Here is a 20,228-nt window from a genome sequence, read left to right on the forward strand (position 1 = left end):
TGATATTCAACGTCCCTAGAATCGACAATTTAACCCCAGATGGAATAATTATAATTCGATTGGACGATTTAATATTTTTATACAAATCAGAGTTAATAATTTTTTTTTAAATTTTTATTTTAGCACCACTGTCAATCAGAAAGTGAATATTTTTATTTAGCCTAGAAACCCCTTATGAAACAACCCATTCCTTAAAATCGACATGATTAATTTCATGATCAATTGTAATAGACGCCATAAAATCAATTTTACCTACGTCTGTGTCCTTATCAGCATCGTATCTGGCGTTATTATTTTTATTCTCTAAATCTAATGTTTTCTCAACAAGAAGAAATCTGACCTGAAAAAATTCCACACGTGGATAACTTTTGTCTTTATGTATTCGCGCACTACAGCTTGACGCACTATTGTCTATAATTTATACCGACCTATTTGTCTATGGTTACTCAAGAGTTCTTTATTTTGCGAAGTTTATAACACCGCTTGTTTGGCTTCTAGAGTACACTGTTGTAATGTAAGTTTTTCTCTATATCGGAGACTTTCGGATGTTTTTGTATCTGCCATACCTACTAAAATCCTGCATCGACTTAATTCTTCTTTTAGTTGTCCATAATCCCAATGCTTGCCTAATATATGAGGACTAGTTATAAATGAATTAAGAGGTTCACCGAGGTTTTGTGTTAAGGTATATGGTTAAACTAACAATCATTGATAAAAGGCTGCATTGCATGTTAATCAGAATAACAAAATATACATAATATATCGAATATAATATATTGAACATAATATATTACATAGAACTGGCTTGTTAAGATACAAGTCGTGCGCATGAGTTCTTTCACACATATAAGAGATCATGCGCTTTCCTCACAACGATACACAGGCGTACACTTATAAAATATTTACTCTCAACATTTTGAATCCTTGAATTAAATTTGAATCTTTTAAAAATGATATTCCTTCGAAGAATAAAGAAATTTTCGAACATCTGTACGGTTTCTTGATATAATATTAGTACGTTTGGAAGTGCAGAGCAATTTCCTCGGATTCATCCACCATGATATACATTAATATGTCATTTTTTACCTTATCTGATTTGGAAACGAGTCTCGTCACTGACATATACCTCTCAAAACTTTTTTTGTTACCTAGCCATGCCGTAATTAATTTTTGTATTGCTGGTAAAATATTAATAGGCGATGATAGGTGCACCTGTGTTGTCGTAGAGGAATTTTTCGAAAACATTTTTTATTCTTTATAATATAAATGATGAATGTAAATACTATCGTGAATTACATGGAGAAAATTGTAGGTCATTTTAATAAAACGCAATAGTATCAAATATTGTAATCACATTGTCAGCAAGAATTTTATTATATAAACAAAAGAATGTAAACACCTTTGTAATGTTTTATAGTTAGTTCGCTTAAGAGATTAATTATAATCATTCACCATTTGTAATTTTATATCGAATAAAATTTTTTAAAAAACATATTTTCAGCAACGAAAATATAATTTGTGCGCTGTTTATCGATTTTACTTTAGTGTATGATTTCAGTATTATATCGATAAAGAGTATACTTGGCGGCGCCCACCACTTTGTTAGCTAATGAGATTAGTTCTTCTTACCAGGTGTATTCCATAGAGATATTACCAATAGAGTAGGCATGCCTACAAGTGAGAATGTGTTGCGAATGAAAAGAGAGAGAGAGAGAGAATCCTTTATGTATTTCTATCTCTGTCTTTTGTTGCGTACTGCACATGCGTGTCTCTGATTCAACGGGCAACGGTAAAGTGCGTACGTAACCTGTACGTCTATAAATAAATATATTTGCCCAATTTAAATAAAGTCTAAAGTCACTGAGCATGATGAGTCGAAGACTGTATTAAAATAATTTTCGCCGTATAGTTTCATAAAATCAGATATTTGTTATGGATCTCGATATAGATAAAACAAATCGACTTTTGAAAATCTCATTATGATACTATGCGAAATAATTTATAATGAGCGTAAAAAATGGCTAGTCGTCTGTTATTTATTGCTGACAAATATTTTATGAAGGAACTCACAGTTTTAAGTAAACACAAGCTTTTTGAAAACTTGAATATATTAAATTTTATTGAGTAGCAAAAAATAGCTGATGTGCATGTCTGAAATATAATAAAATCGAATGTATCATACGCAATTAAAAAGATTTTATTGAAAAGCCGAAGGTAATTAGTATACGACAGGTTTTTTACGTAGTTGTACTAATTTATTGATAAAGAATTGTTAAATAAAGTGTTTTATTTAATTCTAATTGAGTTTTGGTCCTTCAGAGATTTTGTTTACGTACTGAATTTATTCTTCAAATTACGTGCACTACTGATAAATAACGTTGACTTAATGGAATGGAATAAAAAAATTTTGATTGATACAATAGGACTAAATTTTCAATTATAATGATAATTAATTAGCCTTGCGAAATTAATTTCACAAATAAAATATAAAAGAATACTAAAAAATCTCTCAAAAAAATATTCCTATAAATATATTAACATAAAAAAAATTTTAAAAAAATTGCATTTGCCGGAATCGAACCAAGAAAATCAAATTCCAAAGGCTGAGATCTTGACACCTCGACCACCGAGTATTCATGTATATATTTAGTGTGAAGTACTTCAAAAGGTCGTGGGCTGAGAGGCTTAAACTATTGATTTGTAAATTAGCTCAACCTACTCTCATTGAATATTATTGTTTTCATTGCACTAGATTTCGTTTATCAACAGTATTGCAGGAAAGATCTTATTCTGTTTCAATTCATGTTCTGGCAATAATGTTCTAATCAACGCGCATGCGCCATTAGACAGAGACAGCAATACATAAATTATTCTCTCTCTCTTTCTATCGGCCAAACGCTCCCACTTACATGGGCGCCTATAGCATGCCTACTCTATCTGTAATATCTCTATGGTATATACGGCCTAACAGAATGATTTTATATAAACGTCAACTCGCGAGAACCACCAAGCTGCCACCAAGTTCAATAAAGGGTCCTATAAATGATTGACTATGATTTACTTAGCTTTATCACGCACCCAGCCATCGAGACTGACTGAATCCTCGAACAATGCCGTACTGCTCTTCTTGGAAATTAATTCATATAACACAACATTAACCTTAATCAAGTACCGTTTGACGAAAGTTTTCGATTATAAAGATGATTATCTTAGTTCTTAGGCATCTCGAACGTTCGTTGTCAGTCAAACTTATCAGTTTGACGCCCAAAATATGTTGTTCGTAATGAATGGTGCAGCGTTTCCATGCACAGTGTCTAACTCCTCTTTTATTTGCGAAGTGCTTTTCAAAAACAACTATTTAACAATCGCTCTATACTCTATTTTTTCCATTTTCACAAATACTCAATTATACCATTGTCAAACAAAAACTGAACTGAAATTCAAGAGGAAATCTCGCATGCATAAATATATTTCTCAACATATGAACACGGATGATGCTGAATATCTGGGACCGTCATTTTCGGTAATCACTATACAAATGGTTAATCATATCCTTGCCCTTGTACTTAGCGATATCGTTAAATAGAAGTAGAGGTGAGAAAGCTAATAAAGTAAATATTTCCAACCGAACGGATAAGTATCTAATATTTATCAATAAAAGTTGCATGTGACAAAGTTATATACAATATTTTCGTTAAAGACCGCAATAAGTCGAAATGTCAAGATGTTTTTAAACGAAATGTCGAGGAGTCATAAAATCAAGAAAATTTATAAAAAACTATTTTTTTATCGTATTGATGACTTTTTAATCTATTTTATAAAAACTACGAAGTCTGTCCTGAGTAATCAGTATCACAATCATTACAAGGTACTTGATACATAATATCACTTCCTTTGATTTTGGGTGATCAAGATTTTAGTTTGGGGAAATATTTGGATAATATCTTTTATGACATTATGTTTTGTACATAATAATGAAAAATATTTTATTCTTTGATGTTTAGTTTTTATTTTCTTTCTTAATTGATTATAGTACCTATTTATCCTTTTCTCTATCATTTTGTCCGTATGATTATTTTCTTTGCAGTTTTTGCTTTTTTAATAGCTAAGCATCTAAATTCAGGCTCTGATAGTTGGATAGATCTATCAGCCAAACTTAATTACTGATCTTTTTTGTGACATAGGATGGCATAAATAGAAGTTTTAATATCTTGAGGACCAAGTTGGTTTCGTATACCATTATATTTTTATGCTATTGTTAATTTTATATAACTTGACATCAAGAGAAGTAATTTTATTATTTAGTTCTATTTCGATTGTGAATTTAAAAAAGTTTAGCTGATAGAGCTATCCAACTAACAACCTAACCTAACCTAACAAACATGCCGGTATGCTTAAGCGAAGGCACGCGCCATCTCTCTCGCACAATGTGACGTCACCGTGAATTCAAGTATGTGAAGTATAATCATATATGTGATACTTCTATATGGACAGTTCCTATAAGTAGAAGGTGTTCCGACTAAGTAAAACAAATAGTGTATCGTTCTTTCTCTTCTCCGAGCGCTTCAGTTAGCTCTGTATATCTTTTGCGCGCATGGAGCATGCACAGTATAGATAAAGTATCTTGAGCGAGAGAGAAAATGAATATTGTCGACACCGTAACGTCGGGACCTTTTTTTCCATATCAACTGTCCATATATGAGTATTACATATATGAGTATAATGACGTATAATAAAGAAGTATGCTATATACCTGTTATAAAGGTTTAATTTTGATTCCAAAAGTAATATTTGATGCAAAGACATAGCTATATATGTATTATTGATATGGTTATTGAATTTACCATTTCACGTTCTAAGGTCACGTGCGGTTCACAATAAATATAATTTTCTCCCTAATTCGTAAAATAAGAGGTTATTTAAAATATGAATAGCAAAATTAATCAATTCAATAATAATGTCTCTGGTATATTATGGTTATATTTTATTTCATTGAGCGAATCATAAATAGGTGAATAAACAATGTTTTAAACATAGGCACTTTGCATTATATGGAACTATCCTCTTCGAAATTAATGAAACAAATACGCGCTAAAATAAATAACATATAAATAGGGGGTATCCAAATATTTCCAACAAGACTGAAACCATTTTTGTTGATAATTGGACAAATAAATCGACAACAACATAAAATAAGTATAATTATTGACAATAAAAAAGAAATTTGTTCGTGTTATTTATTTATATTTTGTGATTTACGACATTCATTTACCATATTTGAAATTAATTTTATTCTCTCAATCACAGGGTCCTATCTCCTATCCACCGCTTCGCTAAGTCTTTTTTTTTGGAAACCAAGGCATTTAATACTGGTATTTCGATTGGTGTTTTTACATGTAGCAACGACATCATGATCTCATAATAGAAAGTACAATATTTTAAAAGAAAATAATAACTGTTACGTCAACTCTTAATAGCCGCTAAACACAAAAAATATCACCAACACACAAAAACCCAGTAAATACGTACAACTCAAACCTAATCTTAGTGGCAAGAAAACATTCTGATTCCAGCGTGATGTCATGCGCGAGGCGTGTCATATTTGAACCTACAAGTCAGCATAGCAGTGTAATTGTATCGTGATTCAACTATCAGATCCTGAATTTAGATGCTTATCAAAAACTGCATCAAAAGAAAATAATTATCTTGAGAAAATGACAAATAACAACTCAAGCCATGCTAAGGAATATTTACTATATCAGGCCAAACCTAATAATTCCCTTTGCTCACTAGAATAATATCCTCATCCCAACCACAAAAAAAACCCAACGAAACTCTTTCTCTCTCTCTCTCTTCTATCCCATGAAGCAGCTATTTTACTGATGACTGGCCTCATTTATTTTTCCCGCATTTTTGGAAAAATCTTAGGTTATGTGTTGTCAAATACATATATCAAAAGTATTGAGAGTATGATATTATCTGAAAATAATTATACTAACCTATTAATAAATTTGTTTATGAAATAGGTCACAACACTGACTATAGATATGTATAATCAAATATTAGGAAACTTGAATACTTACTGATAATGTATGTGTGGAGAAGTACAAAGTGCAGCTTAATATTCTAACCTTTCAGGGCTATTCAATTTTTAAAAATTGTGTTTTAAAAGTAGTTATTATTTTTTAAAGTATTTTTTCAATGTATAACCCAAGAACATTGACCAGGAGTGTGATTTCGGGTAAGTTTTTATGAATAAGTTTCTTTTATAATGTTAATCATTTGAATCTTATTTTCATCTTTCCAAAGTGTTCATCCCTCTGTTTCGTTTCAAATACCGGCATTGTTAATAATGATTCAATTGATTTATTCTTAGAAATTAATGTACATTACATACAATTATCAAATTATTAAACACAGTATTTGACTATTCATTGATATTTGAGTAACAATAAAATTTGACATTCATCTGATATTTTCCAGATTTGTTATATTTATAGAAACACATACTTATGCATGTACTCTAATAATTTGCTGCAATTAGATTCTTCTATTGTAATGTTTAAATTTATCACTGAGTACATAGCCTCTATTAATAATTCATTGTTTCTAATGTTACATTGTTAGTATATTTTACATGCTTCCTGTTTTGCAGGTATTTTTAAGAATATAAATATGCGAACCAAACATATTTCTAATGAAACTAAACCAATGAAGATGGAAAAGGCACTGATTGTATCTAAGTTATCAAGATATGAATATGAAAAGACAAAACATAAAAATCTTTCGGATAAAGAATTAGAAACATTGTTGAGAAAACGTGGATCAAACTATGAGAAACTTATTTCATTCCATTACCTTCATAAAGAATTTGAAGAGCACTTGAAAAATACCCTACTTGCATTGGGTACTGAGGTGGAAGTAGTTAATAGGTAATATATAAATGAAACTTATATAGGGTTGACTGGAGTGATTGTAAACAAGGGGTAAATGTAAACAGAAATTAATGCCATTTTCATTCAATCCGTTAAAGTTGTACATTTGTTTTCGTCAAGTTTGGGTTAAAATTTAAGTTTTAATCAGTTTAGATGTGTGCAAAATCTTGAAGAAACTCAGTGAAAAGTTGAGTTTGATATTTTTTATTGAAGTATATTATACCTAATGCTTACTTAATTATTGTGTTTTTCACCAATACTAATAATATTTAGAAGAATTCCTTTTGTGTTTACATTTACCCTTGAAATTTTGTGGTGGGGTAAATGTAAACACAACATTTGGGGTAAAAATAAACACTTCAGTTGCTTTGGATTTATTCTTCAGAATCAGCTATCCATCTCCTGAAAAAGAGTAGATGCCAAAAATTATTATAGAAATGTTTTGAAATATTATTAGTCCTCTTGCCAAAAAATCACCTTGTGAGACTTCTAATGTAAAAAAACAGTTCCAATTCCACATTTGAAACAGTCCAATTAGTGTCAAGAAGACTGAATGAAGCACAGCAAAAAAATGATGACAATAACGCTGAAGGAAAGAAAACGAAAAGCAAGAAGGAAGAAAAAATTCCTGCTGCCATAAAGCATAGAAGCAAAGTCATCAAAGAGGACTGCATTGAAGGAAATTCGTCAGATAGAGATAATGAAGAAGACTTCAAATTTCTAATGAATATTGACAATACCAAATCACAAATAAAACTCATACTTATTTGTGTGATTAACTCTTCTAAAGAATAAAGAATTTATAGTTACACATCTAAAAAGTATAAATTCAATCAGACATCCTTCATAGTAGTAGATTCTGATGTTTCTACAATAAGTTTCACTAAGATTATAATCTTGTTACCTATAGAGGTTAAGGGTAGAAAGCTGGTTTACATATTCCTTGAAGCAGTAGCTGTCAATGAAACAAGTGAACATTTTTGTGAGCACTTTTATTTGATAATCTTAGGTTCATAATAATACTTTTGATAATTCTATTTTATCAAGTGGTGAAGTGGGATCCACTTCACGTGATCTGACTTAATAGTTCATTTATTTTATTCTCTCATCTCTATTTACTACAAGAAATTGTACGCTGCAGCATTGAGTGTGTTAATATTAATCTATTATTAATCTAAATTCATTTTGTCTCAAATGAAAAATATAATGCTATATTCAAAAAGCTGTTGATTAAGATGTTATGATGAAAATTTTGGAATTATTAGAATTATAATTAGAATTAATCACGATACAAATTTATGAAAATAGAAAAAATAGACGTAGGTAAATAATATAATATTATAAACACAATACATAAAACAACATTTAATGTAATACAATGTGACATATAACTGGTATATTAAAGTTTAAATATATCATCCTGTTAATGTGAAGCGAATAAATAATTATATAACCTCTATTTTATCTATGATTTGTTTTATATGAACATTGTCACATGCCTTTATTCAACTCGAAAACATATTCATATTTCACAAGGGAACAAAATATTTTTCAGATTCTCATGTACTGATGAAAAAGTAGAAGAGGCAGATATTATAATACCTATTGGAGGTGATGGAACATTCTTATTGGCAGCTAGCAGAGTGTTGAACAACAAAAAACCCGTGATAGGCTTTAATTCAGATCCTACCCGTTCTGAAGGTTATCTGTGTTTACCAAGATGGTGTTCATTAAATGTTTGCAAAACTATAGAAAAACTAAAACAGGTATTGTTGTCAGATATTTAATATGGTACTGTAACTTTATTCATGTCTACTTGAATTTAATGCATCTCACGATATTGTTAATGACTCGCCAGAACTGAAATTTATTGATTCTGGGCGATGCTGTCCACAAGACAATTAAACCAAAGCAGTAATTGGCAAACCATTCCCCAAACGGGTACATACATATATGGTGTAGATAAAGCATATATGTGTGAAAGAACTACATAAAACAGGAAAATTATGGGGCTGAATCTAACTATGATAAAAAACCATAGTGGAAATAGAAGCCGAAGAATACTCAAACAAAATTATCTGGGGAAAAATTATTCTAAAACAAGTCACTTATCTGGGAGTCATCCTGTTGTCAACATCTGTAGAATCAAGAATATTTTTAGGAAAGGTACAACAACTCACACAATAAGCAAAAAGGGAAGTTGTTGCCTCATACTGAAATATATGTATACTATGATTGTAAGGTCAATAATAAACTATTGAGCAATTGCATGGCACAAAAAATTCAAGCAATAATCGACTAGCTTCTATTTGAATTACAGGAGCCATGAAGATCTCTACAACAATAGCAGTGGGAGTTATTCTAAACTCAACTCCACTGTTTATTTTGATACAACAGCATATCAACATGTCTATGATCAGAATATTCAAAAGCCTATATGGAAAACAGAAAATTATAAAATTCACTCGTGGCAAAAACCCCCCTCCTAAAACATTTAAATGAATTATCAAAACATAGATAATTCTCAGAACTTCTGACAGTCAGTATTTCTAAATGCCAAGAAGGAAAGAACCCATCCTAGCACCATTCAAGCCGATGCCAATATGTGCACAATTTGAATTAGACGGAAACTATTTGAAAAGACACATTGTGTTCCAATAGTGAAGTAGTCATAAAAGTGATCCCTTTCACCTGACTAGAACCATTTTGTTTCCTAGCAGTTCATCACCCTTTTTATTATTAATGCAATTAGTAATCAGAAATACATTTCTATAGGCTAATATTACGGTTAGGATTATGAAACCTTTACGATTCTAGGGTTGGATATTCGTGGTTTGCAATTTTTAGTTGATGGAAGCTGTTTCTTTGTTGGACATTGTTGTGTACTAGTACATTATTGATATGAATTTTAGGTCTTTGAGTTAGCTTTGCGTAGTGTAAAGGTTATTTAACTGGATGTATTTCTGTTTACCTTTATTCTCCATTTTTCAAACCGATTTTCTAATGTGATGTTCTTGTATTTTCACTACGGATCTTTCAGTTCTCTGATAATATGGCTGCATCACTGGTAAATATTACAAGTGCAGTATGTCTTAGAGGTTAGCAGCTCTGATGTGAATAGGACGTACAGCAGTGGCTCAATGACACTCCCTTATGAAACTCCCAGTGAATCATTTTTGATATTCCATTAAATATATATGTATATGTAGTAATACTATTGCTTTTTGTGGTAGTATTTACTAAAAGGAAACATTTTTGACGTAAACTAGGCATATGTATTGGCTCATTGTCCATAAATCAAAATTTTCCTTGGAAAACAAGATACTACTATACCAATAAATCTACAAGCCGGTTTGGACTTATGGTATTATTTATTTATTTTTTTTACTTTCTATGAACTATTTTAGGGTGATTTTCAATGGTTAATGCGTACTAGGATAAGAATAACCTTAGCAGTAGATGAAAAGGATCGTTTAATGCCACAAAGTTTGCATCATGTAGATGGACACTTTTTACCTCCATTAAAAGGCAAATGTGCTCCAAATGTTTTACCAGTATTAGCACTAAATGAGGTGAGCAAAGACTGAAATATCTGTTGAAGTTATTGTATTTTTAGAAGCACTTCAATACAACATAAATTAAAAATATTGGTCTATAAAGTAAATAGGGTTAGAATTTGTTAATTATGTTCACAATAACATTTTTAGAAATTAATATACTAAATTCTCTTATTTTGAATAACTGAAATGAAATGTACTCAAATCATATTATCAACAAAACCAAGTACACATTTAAAAGTTTAATCTTTGGTGAGAAAAAAAGTCATTTTGTATAGTTACTTCCAAACTAAAATCTGGAGTATTATATGAGTTTAATGGAAATTGGAAAGGTATTTTAATAGTATGCAACTCAGAAGTGATCGTTTTTGTCCATCTTTCACTTTTACAAGCCAAACTAAAAGGTATAGAAGGGCAGTTTGAGGGAAGAGTAACTTTTTAGAGATTGACATTGCTTTATAATTTAAAAAACAGAAAAAACCTCATAAAAATGTTATCTCTTAATGTGCTACGTCCTATGGAATTTTTTGAAAGTGGTTTTTTGTTTTCAAATTAGCCATATAAACACGGATGATTCTAAAGTCCGGGGTCGCCATTTACCTGTAACAGCATTGAAAATGGTTGATAAAATCAGTGCCCTCATACCTACTAATCTTTAAATAAAAGTACGTGAACTGGCTAACAAAGTAAATATTTCAACCGAACGGGTATATTATATTTTACATGAAAGGTTACATATGAAAAAACTCTCTGCAAAGTTATCAGAAGCTCACTTGAATTGAATGGCCAATATTATACTAATTTATAGAGGCGAAATATATGCTTTATTTTACAAACAGATTTGGTAATCCAAGTCATCTAATGGAGTGGAAAAGTTAACATCTTATTTTGAAGAGATGCATTCAAATAATATTGAATGTATTTGAAGATTGTGCTGCTTAGCTGACTAAACAAAAGATTGGATGTTAGAAAACAATATTTCAATTTCAAAGTGGGTTTCGTCGATTTCAATCTTGTGGAACAGTTTTACACGACATGACTCCTGAACTTCAGTTAATAGTGTGCCAAAACGAATAGACAGTAATTAGTTGAAAGACGATTTTATTCATGACGGCACAGAGACTTAACATGCAAATCTCATGCGAGAAAACACAAAGCATGGTAATATCCAAAGACCCAATAAGATGCAAGTTGGTAGTAAATGAGCGCATTATAGAGCAAGTAATGAATTTCAACTACTTGGGCGTAGAAACAACGAGCAGCAGAAACAAAACGGACGAGGTAGATAAGCAGATCAAGAAAGCAACTAGAATATTGGGATATTTACGGGACATTATATGGAGAAATAAATATATAAGCTTAGAAAGTAAGACGCGAATCTACAAGACCTGTATCAGACCCATACTAACCTATGCCGCAGAAACAAGGGCAGACACAACACAAACAAAGAGAAAAATGAGAACAGCAGAGATGAAGATATTACGAACAATAAAGGGTACCACACTCCACGATAGAATATCCAACACAGATACCTTAAGAGAACTGGGAGTACAAGATGTCGTTAGATGGGTAAGAGCAAGACGGCGACAATGGAGGGACCATGTAGAACGAATGGCTCCAGAACGGATTGCCAAATGGGCCAAAACACAGAAACCAGACACAAGACGCCCAATCGGTAGGCCCCCAAAACGCTGGTACGATAGCTGGACATCGGCGTCGCAAGAGGGCAGATGACAGACCTTACAGGACCTCGTCCTACTACAAGAAGAAGAAGACGATTTTATTCAGTTAAATTGATTTTTGAAAAAAAAATCTATATAAGATATTTTTCCCCATTACAAAAATTTATTTTTGAATAAATGTGTTTGTTATATCTATTGGTAAAATCTAACAATCTATTTAGGAGTTTTCGAGTTTATAGTAAACTGGAAGGGATACGCGATGGACGACTTTATTTTATAATATGTAGTGATTATAGCAGTTTTGAATTATTTAGTTTTCTACTTTCCAGGTATTTATGGGCGAAACTTTGTCAGCAAGAGTATCTCATCTTCAAATGAGACTGAACAATACAGAACAAGTTACAAATGTCAAATGTTCAGGTATTTGTGTGTCAACTGGAACAGGCTCTACTTCTTGGCATTTAAGTATTAATAGGGTTTCCAATCAAAGTATTGCTGAAATTTTAAGGCTACTTTCCATTCATCCCGATGAAGATAGAGATAATTTAGCCAGAACATTAGCAAACGTTTATAATAAAAATCTCATTTTCAAACCTGGTAAGGATATGGAAATTAATATTTCATGACCATAGTAAACCTAAAAATCTTTTCTCATTATAAAGGATACCAAGAATTATTGCTTTCTTACAACTATATTTTCTAATATATATATATATATATATATATATATATATATATATATATATATATATATTTACATTAGCTACATGAAATATCACAAAACATGTTTGCACAATATAATGTTAAATATTTAATACTTTATAAGGGTAACTAAAAAACGACCTACTGAGTTTGTAGTATTTATTTCTTTTTAAGTCATTGTCGAATTGCTGCTACATATCGTATTAAGGAAGTAATATCATGATACACAGAGATAACGCTACTACTAAATTTATTTTTACAGGTCGTTTGCCGCGGTAATGAACAACCAAATAAGGGGAATTTATAATCAAAGTTCATAAAATCAAAAACCAAATAACCAACCCATCAAATGATCGCATTTACCTACGATATACGGCATGGCTCGATTATAATGCCGTTATCAAATAGCGAAATTCTTATCTTTACATACAATTTGTCTAGGTCCATATTACAATAATTAATTTTCAGAATAAGTGATTCATTTTAAACTATAGTTAAATAAATAAACTTCAATATATTTTCCGAGCTTTCAAATATATATATATATATATATATATATATATATATATATATATATATATATATATATATATATATATATATATATATATATATATTAATGATTCCCTTTCACTCTTTCTTATTTTTTGTTATCCTTCTGCCTACCATCTTTTCCTTGGCCTTCCTTTTCGTTTTGTTCTTCCCTATTCTATGTCCATCATTTTTTCAGTTGCTTTAAAATTTGGCATTCTCTGGATGTGACCCAGCCACTCTATCTTTTGGATCTTATTATTTTGTTTAGTTCTGCTTCCCCAAATAAATTCCGTTATTTGCTCTTTTCAACCATAATTCTCCCTCTTTTTTACCCCTTAGTATCCTTATGAGTATTGTCCTTTCCATTATATCCAACTTGTCTTCCTCTGCTTTGTTAAGAGTCCACAAATATGACCTGCCAATTTACTCAGTCTTCATACATTTCCTACGAAGCCTAACCTAAAAGCCTGTGATACTGTTAAACCATTTGTACAGCATTATGAATGATCTTAGTATCCTTAAAAAACTTATAAGTCTTACAAAAATGACACTCGAAAATACAAAAACTAAGGTTAAGATAAATCAAAGAATATAAAAATGTTTCCAGACCAAGACAGGACTAAAACAGGGAAATCCTTTTTCCACTACGCGTTTTATTAGAATGGATAGTAAGTGAAATCAGTTTGAACAGAACAAGGACACTAAAAACACGAATAACGCAACTACTGGTATATGCAGATGATGTAGTAATCCTTTCAACATCGGAAAACGAGCTTAAGGAACCTTCAGAGCCTTCATAGAAATGGCAGAGACAGTAAATCTACAAAGATAAATCGAAGTTCATGATAATGACAACACCACAAAGGAAAAGAGCAATGAGAAGTTTGTTAATACAATTGAACGAAGAAAAGGCAATGAGCTTAGTTCAAAGTTATGTATATCTCTGGGAGGTTATTAAGGACAACGGTGACGAAGGAGAAAATCTGGAAGCGAGGATGACGAGGGGAAGTAAAGAATTGGGTATAATGAATACTAATATAGCAAAAACAAAAAGGCTCCTGGAAACAAGCGAAATGAAAGTCCTACGAAAACTTACTGGGAAAATGCTCCTAGACAGGGAATGTAGCGACGACATAAGGCAAAAATGCAGAGTGGAAAACATTAACTAATGGGTACTGAGCAAGAAAGCGCGAATGGGACGAATACCTAAATGGAATGAGCGAGAAAAGAATAGTAAGGATAGCACGAGACAACTCACCACTGGGGAGAAGAAGTATGGGAAGGCCACGAAAAAGATGGAGTGATAATCTTACCATCTATTGAGGCAATAGAATGATCAGGCAATCTGCCTAAAATGGAGTAGGAAAAAGAAGAAGAGGTATTACACATAATTCGAAATATTTTTTCTATAATCTTCAAGTAGGTACTTTTAGTAGGGTTTCCGGTTCATAGTCAGTAGTTAGGTATGAGCTGTGCAAGTGTACGTTGTATTAAAGACCAAATTATTCTTGAATAAAAGTTTTGTGAACAATAAAGTATTAGCAACCATGGCTCCAAGATTTGCAGATTCGGTAAATGCCTTACTAGGTCCTAGCACAGAGAGATGCCAAACAGTTGAAAAGAGACGACAACATCTGTCAATAGATTCTCAAAAAGTGATTGTAACTATTTTTAACCAACTTTGTAGTCGGTAGAAGAGATGCTATCCAGGAAACAATGTTTATGAAAATACCTCTCAGACTACACTCTACAAAATTGCAAAGCAATGCGACGAAAGAGGGATGTTTCAGGAATTTTTTTAAAAGTAAAACCTGATAGATTAACTCCCATAGGGAAACAATCTACAGTATGTTCGCATCAAACATAATGCCAAATTTTCAAGGTATTCTTGCAAAACTGAAAAGGAAACAGATCTTTAAGGTATGTTCAGTACGAACACTGGGAAACTTTTAAGGAAAACATGGTTTTAGATACAAAACAGTAAATAAAAGGAAAACATTAATAAAAAGTAGTCGTTTGAAGAGTATCATAATCTATTACTTAGATCAAACATGGTTTGCTAGTCATGATACTGTTAGCTCTTTAGATCACCACCAGGATATTGAAGGTCACACTGTTTTAAGATTACCTCCGCACAACTGTGTTTAAAATCCGATCGAATCAATATGGTCCCGACTAAAAAGATAGGCAACATTTCTCATAAAAATTCCTCCTCCGTTGTGGAACTGATAATGAAAGAATGATCAAACATTAGAACCTTGAATTTGGAGAAATGCCACGAGAAAAGAGTTGAAAACCAATATATACAAAATCTACCAATTTTAAATAGGGAGAAGAATGTGATGCTAGCGATTTTGAATAATTGTACATGTGTTATATAATATTGACTTTTGTATTTATATTATGGCAACAAAAACAAGAAAAACCAAAAAATGTCTTGCAACTTTCATCAAAAAGTGTAACTTTTCTCTTCTTAAGTTACAAACAGAACTTTGAAGCAACAAATTCATTTTTTTATTTAATTTTATTATCTTCGCAAGTTATATTAAGTACAATTCTTAATGTTGGGTTCCTTATCTACGTTTATAAGCCGATTATGGTTTTATAAAGTTAGAACATCTGTGATAACATTTTCGCTATTTCATGACCAGCATTATTATATATTATATATTTGGATTAGTTTCGAAAATTTAGTTTGCAAAAACCCCTAAGTGAACATTTTTAAGTGATATATCATCTTGTTTACTAAATTTTAGTTTTCTTGTACTTTGAAACCTAAACTTTCATTGTTGTTCAGTTAAATTGAACATAATGTATACCAATAATCACAATTACACTATTTTATATGTTATACCAAATAGGATCACTCTCCTTGTTATCTAAATGCAAGTCAGTGTAATTGTGAATGTTGGTGTAGGGGATATTAAATAGTATGTTCAATATGAATATCCCCAAAGGTTCCAAAATTTACAGCTTGGTCAATTCTAATTTTCAGATGATAAGCGAATGGGATACACAATCCGAGACTTGATATCATCAGGAGTTTGGCCTCACCCTAAAGGAATTAAGCCGCGGGGGTTCGTTTCTACAATTGAAATAAAATCTCATTGCTTTGATGCATATTTAGTGCTAGATGGAGGTATATCTTTTCCGTTCAATGATGGAGCGGTTGCAGTGCTGGAAACTTTACCAGAAGATGCTCTTAGAACTGTTATATTTCCCAAATGACAACTGGAGGTTTGATATGTACTGGAAACACATTTGGATTATATCAAAACGATATTTATAAGATGAAGATGGTTAATACACTCAGTATTACTAGCATATATTATAGATATCTAGTATTGCGGCGGGGGAAGTATACCAACCCAGATAAATATTAGTCAATCCTTTCTTGGTTGTAATCGATCTACTGCAACCCGATGAATATTACTGAGACTAATAAAGAAACTCACAATTGGGTCCTTGAATAAAAAATTTTAAAAAATCAGAAACATCAGTTTCCATTGTTTCTGAAAATCGATATCATTTTTATTAACTCGAATGATGACTTTTTTACAAACTAATTGTCATAGTCGAATTGAACTTCGATCTAGATGAATTTTTACACTACTTCTTCCAAAATTTGTCAGATTTTTAGTAACAAAAAAACCAGTTGGAATATGGTTAGGTCATTATTCTTTTAGTATTATTAAGTTTTTTTATTATTATTTCAAAGTCAATAAATTTGTAACCTTGTTCACGCTTTTTATTCATTACTGTTATATTTTATCTTATGTTCTATATGTTCAGTTTTCTTTTACCAAATTTAATACCTTAGAATTCATTCAGTTATGAAACGCTGTTTCCAGATCATGTATTACAATTGAAATTAAAAATAAAAACTGATTCATGATTGATTGAACCAATGAAGACTCAGCTATTGGTGAAGTGTCATAAGTTCTAATTAAAAGTCTGTAGAGATCAGGTAAAAGGAGATATTTGATTTTATTTCGTTTCGAAGGTTTCATTCATTAGAATAGACTCGTGTGTGACTTAACCTCTGCGAAGTCTACCATGTACTTCATACGAGTTCATATTATTGTATCCTTGTTGAAGGATACAATCGAGATCTTGAATTAGTATTGGTAAATTCTGCTATGTACAAGCTTTTATTAAAAGTCGCAATCTGTCAAAAAACTTTAAAAATTTTGTAGTTAGTTTAAACATTTCAGTAAAGCCGCCATATTGCGTGATGTCATAGGTATAAAATAAACACTGAACATATGATAGACTCAGTTGCCTAAACGTTGCGAACAAGATCATAGCTAGAGTTACTCTGGAAAGAATGAGAGAACCACTAAACAACAAATTGAATTCGGAAGTAGTTGATGCATTGACAATATTGTATCAGTGAGAATAATACTGGAGCGAACAAAAAAGAAAAACTAAGACATGCGGTTAAATTTTGACTTCAGAGAACACTTGACTGGATAAACAGAGAAGTGGAAAATCCAAAAAGTGTATGAACTATCATATAAGTAAACCAAAATATTACAACTTTTTATAACAATTACTCCGCCTGGATAGAGAAAAGAATGTTCGAGCAAATCGAAAATGGAATGAAACATGGATATGTGCTGTCGTCAAACCTGTTAAACATTGGTAATAGATATGATAATGTGTAAAAAAGAGAATAAAAGGTCAGGAATTATATATATATATATATATATATATATATATATATATATATATATATATATATATAATCGTTAGATTTTTCCCCTTATTTAATTTTTAATTGTAACTAGATCAAACTGTAATTCGTTGAATCATTTGGCACTGACAGGAAGAAGACCAATTATTTTAACGCCTTTTATAGTATTATTTAGCTATATTCTATGCGCTTACACTTCTTTAATTCCACGAATAAACTCTTATATTATTTATTATTATTATATTATTTATATATTTAAGTTGTTTTTTACCTTTTCCGACATTGTTTCATAGAGCAAAATTACATTTAGAGGCTGTATTTTGTCAACTAACTTGTTTAGGTAGAATTTAAGAATGTCATATAGACTGTGTGAGAAATAAAACTTTGGCTAACCCATTCAAACAAAATGATTCCTTCAACCAACTTGAACCGAAATAAGAAAAAAATAGTTTAAAAATAAAATGTTCTAATAGTTATGAGTTGGTATTAATTCGTTCTCAAAGAAGTTCGACATGATTGGTGTAAAAATCATAAATGACTTAGGATCCCTAGAATCCTTTCTTCATTTTTATAGCAATTTTTGTTTCTTAAGTAACAACCTTCGAGGTATTTTTAAAATTGATAGTACTGATAATCTCCGAGAATTCCATTGATAAATTGAATTTCTAAATGATTTATAAGCATAGATCAGCCAAATTATTCTGTTTAGAACTATCGCTTGTGTATTACCAGACTGCTCATCGACTTATTGTACAGCCCCAATTATGTACTCAGGAAGGTGGCCTCTGTGTGATGTATAATTCCGTGAAGTCAACACATTTTGTTTCGTTGTTTGTAAGTAAAGAAAAAAACTAAGAAAATGAAAGATGAAAATTATCTATGTTCGTATTTATGTCAATAATCTAAAAAAATATCGAATATACCCTCTAACGTTACCTGTAACGTCATTTTGGATTTAGCTTTTGAGATATGGTTGTTTGAATGATAATCATACATACATTAATACCTCATGGGGGGCTTAATCACAATAACTTATCCTGCTACACCCTAATCAAAATCTAAATCAGGTATGGGCAACCTTTGACATGCCGAAGGCCAAACTTTAGCGTGCAAAACGTTCGCGAGCCGCGTTTAAAAGTACTTAGTGCATTTTAAAGTAGTGATAATATTTTTTTGCGATAGATATTAGACATGAAATAATACAATGTGATTATTGTATTATGTATTTATTATTGACATGTATGTGTATATTGACAATGTGATTATTGTATTTATTAAAATAACAAAATGAAATTTAAAAAAATGGTACATTATAATTAAATAGTTACATTTGCAATTGTTACAAACTACAAAAGTTAAATACACTGAAATAAATGAGACACTTGAGCTTTAATTTCGGAAACTAATCCATCGATATTTGGATGAATTCCACTGATACAAAGACGTAAAGAATTTTCCAAATTATCGTCAGTCAGTCTTGTACGATGTGTTGATTTATTAACTTTCATCAATGAAAAGAACTGTTCGCATTTATAAGTACTGCCAAACGCAGAAATCAATCTTCTTGCGAATTTTCTAAGCTGCGGAAAATTGTCTTCTTCTAGGTATTTTTTGTAGAAATCGCACAACTCTACGTCTTCAAATTTGGATTTTAGGAGTGAGTTTTCTTGAATCTCGATTAACTCCATTTGTAAGTGTATTGGAGCATTTTGTACATTACATTTTGTAGGAGTAGCAAATAAATTGAAACATTCTTCCATGTTTTTGAAGTCGCTAAATCTGTTCGAAAATTGTTCAGACGGTAACTTGAGTTCTTCAGCATATTGAGCATAAGCAATATTTTCATACGCAGAGAGCGTGTTGAAATGGTAACTGTTGCCAGACTGCATCTGTGACTCCCACAAGCGTAGTTTGATCTAAAATGCTTTCAAATGGCTGTACAAATCATTTACTAACTGTCCTTGTTTTTGAAGTTTCAAATTTAAATCATTCAAATAGCCTGTAAGATCGACCAGAAATGCTAAATCACATATCCATTTTGGATCACTCAATTCAGATAGTGGCTTATCTTTTATTTTCATAAAGTCTGCTATCTCATTTCTAAGCTCGTAAAACCGCTTCA

General features: G+C 31.2%; 1 protein-coding gene across 1 annotated transcript; it reads left to right on the top strand.

Annotated features, from left to right (window-relative positions):
* The first annotated feature begins 5,231 nt into the window (after nt 1-5,231).
* Nucleotides 5,232-17,148, top strand: LOC130442507 (NAD kinase 2, mitochondrial). Its single transcript, XM_056776671.1, has 6 exons — nt 5,232-6,241; nt 6,656-6,932; nt 8,491-8,701; nt 10,343-10,507; nt 12,504-12,771; nt 16,406-17,148. Exons 1-6 carry the CDS (start codon nt 6,202-6,204, stop codon nt 16,636-16,638), a joined length of 1,194 nt encoding a protein of 397 aa, XP_056632649.1. The 5' UTR covers nt 5,232-6,201; the 3' UTR covers nt 16,639-17,148.
* The last annotated feature ends 3,080 nt before the right edge of the window (nt 17,149-20,228 follow it).

This window comes from Diorhabda sublineata, chromosome 4 (assembly GCF_026230105.1).
Source record: "Diorhabda sublineata isolate icDioSubl1.1 chromosome 4, icDioSubl1.1, whole genome shotgun sequence".
Lineage (NCBI taxonomy): Eukaryota > Metazoa > Arthropoda > Insecta > Coleoptera > Chrysomelidae > Diorhabda > Diorhabda sublineata.

Excerpts from the sequence above, each read along its gene's own strand:
- LOC130442507 (XM_056776671.1), top strand. The coding sequence starts at position 6,202 with ATGTATAACCCAAGAACATTGACCAGGAGTGTGATTTCGG. Across the intron at positions 6,933-8,490 it reads GAGGTGGAAGTAGTTAATAG|ATTCTCATGTACTGATGAAA; the intron begins GTAATATATAAA and ends AATATTTTTCAG. Across the intron at positions 12,772-16,405 it reads AAATCTCATTTTCAAACCTG|ATGATAAGCGAATGGGATAC; the intron begins GTAAGGATATGG and ends TCTAATTTTCAG.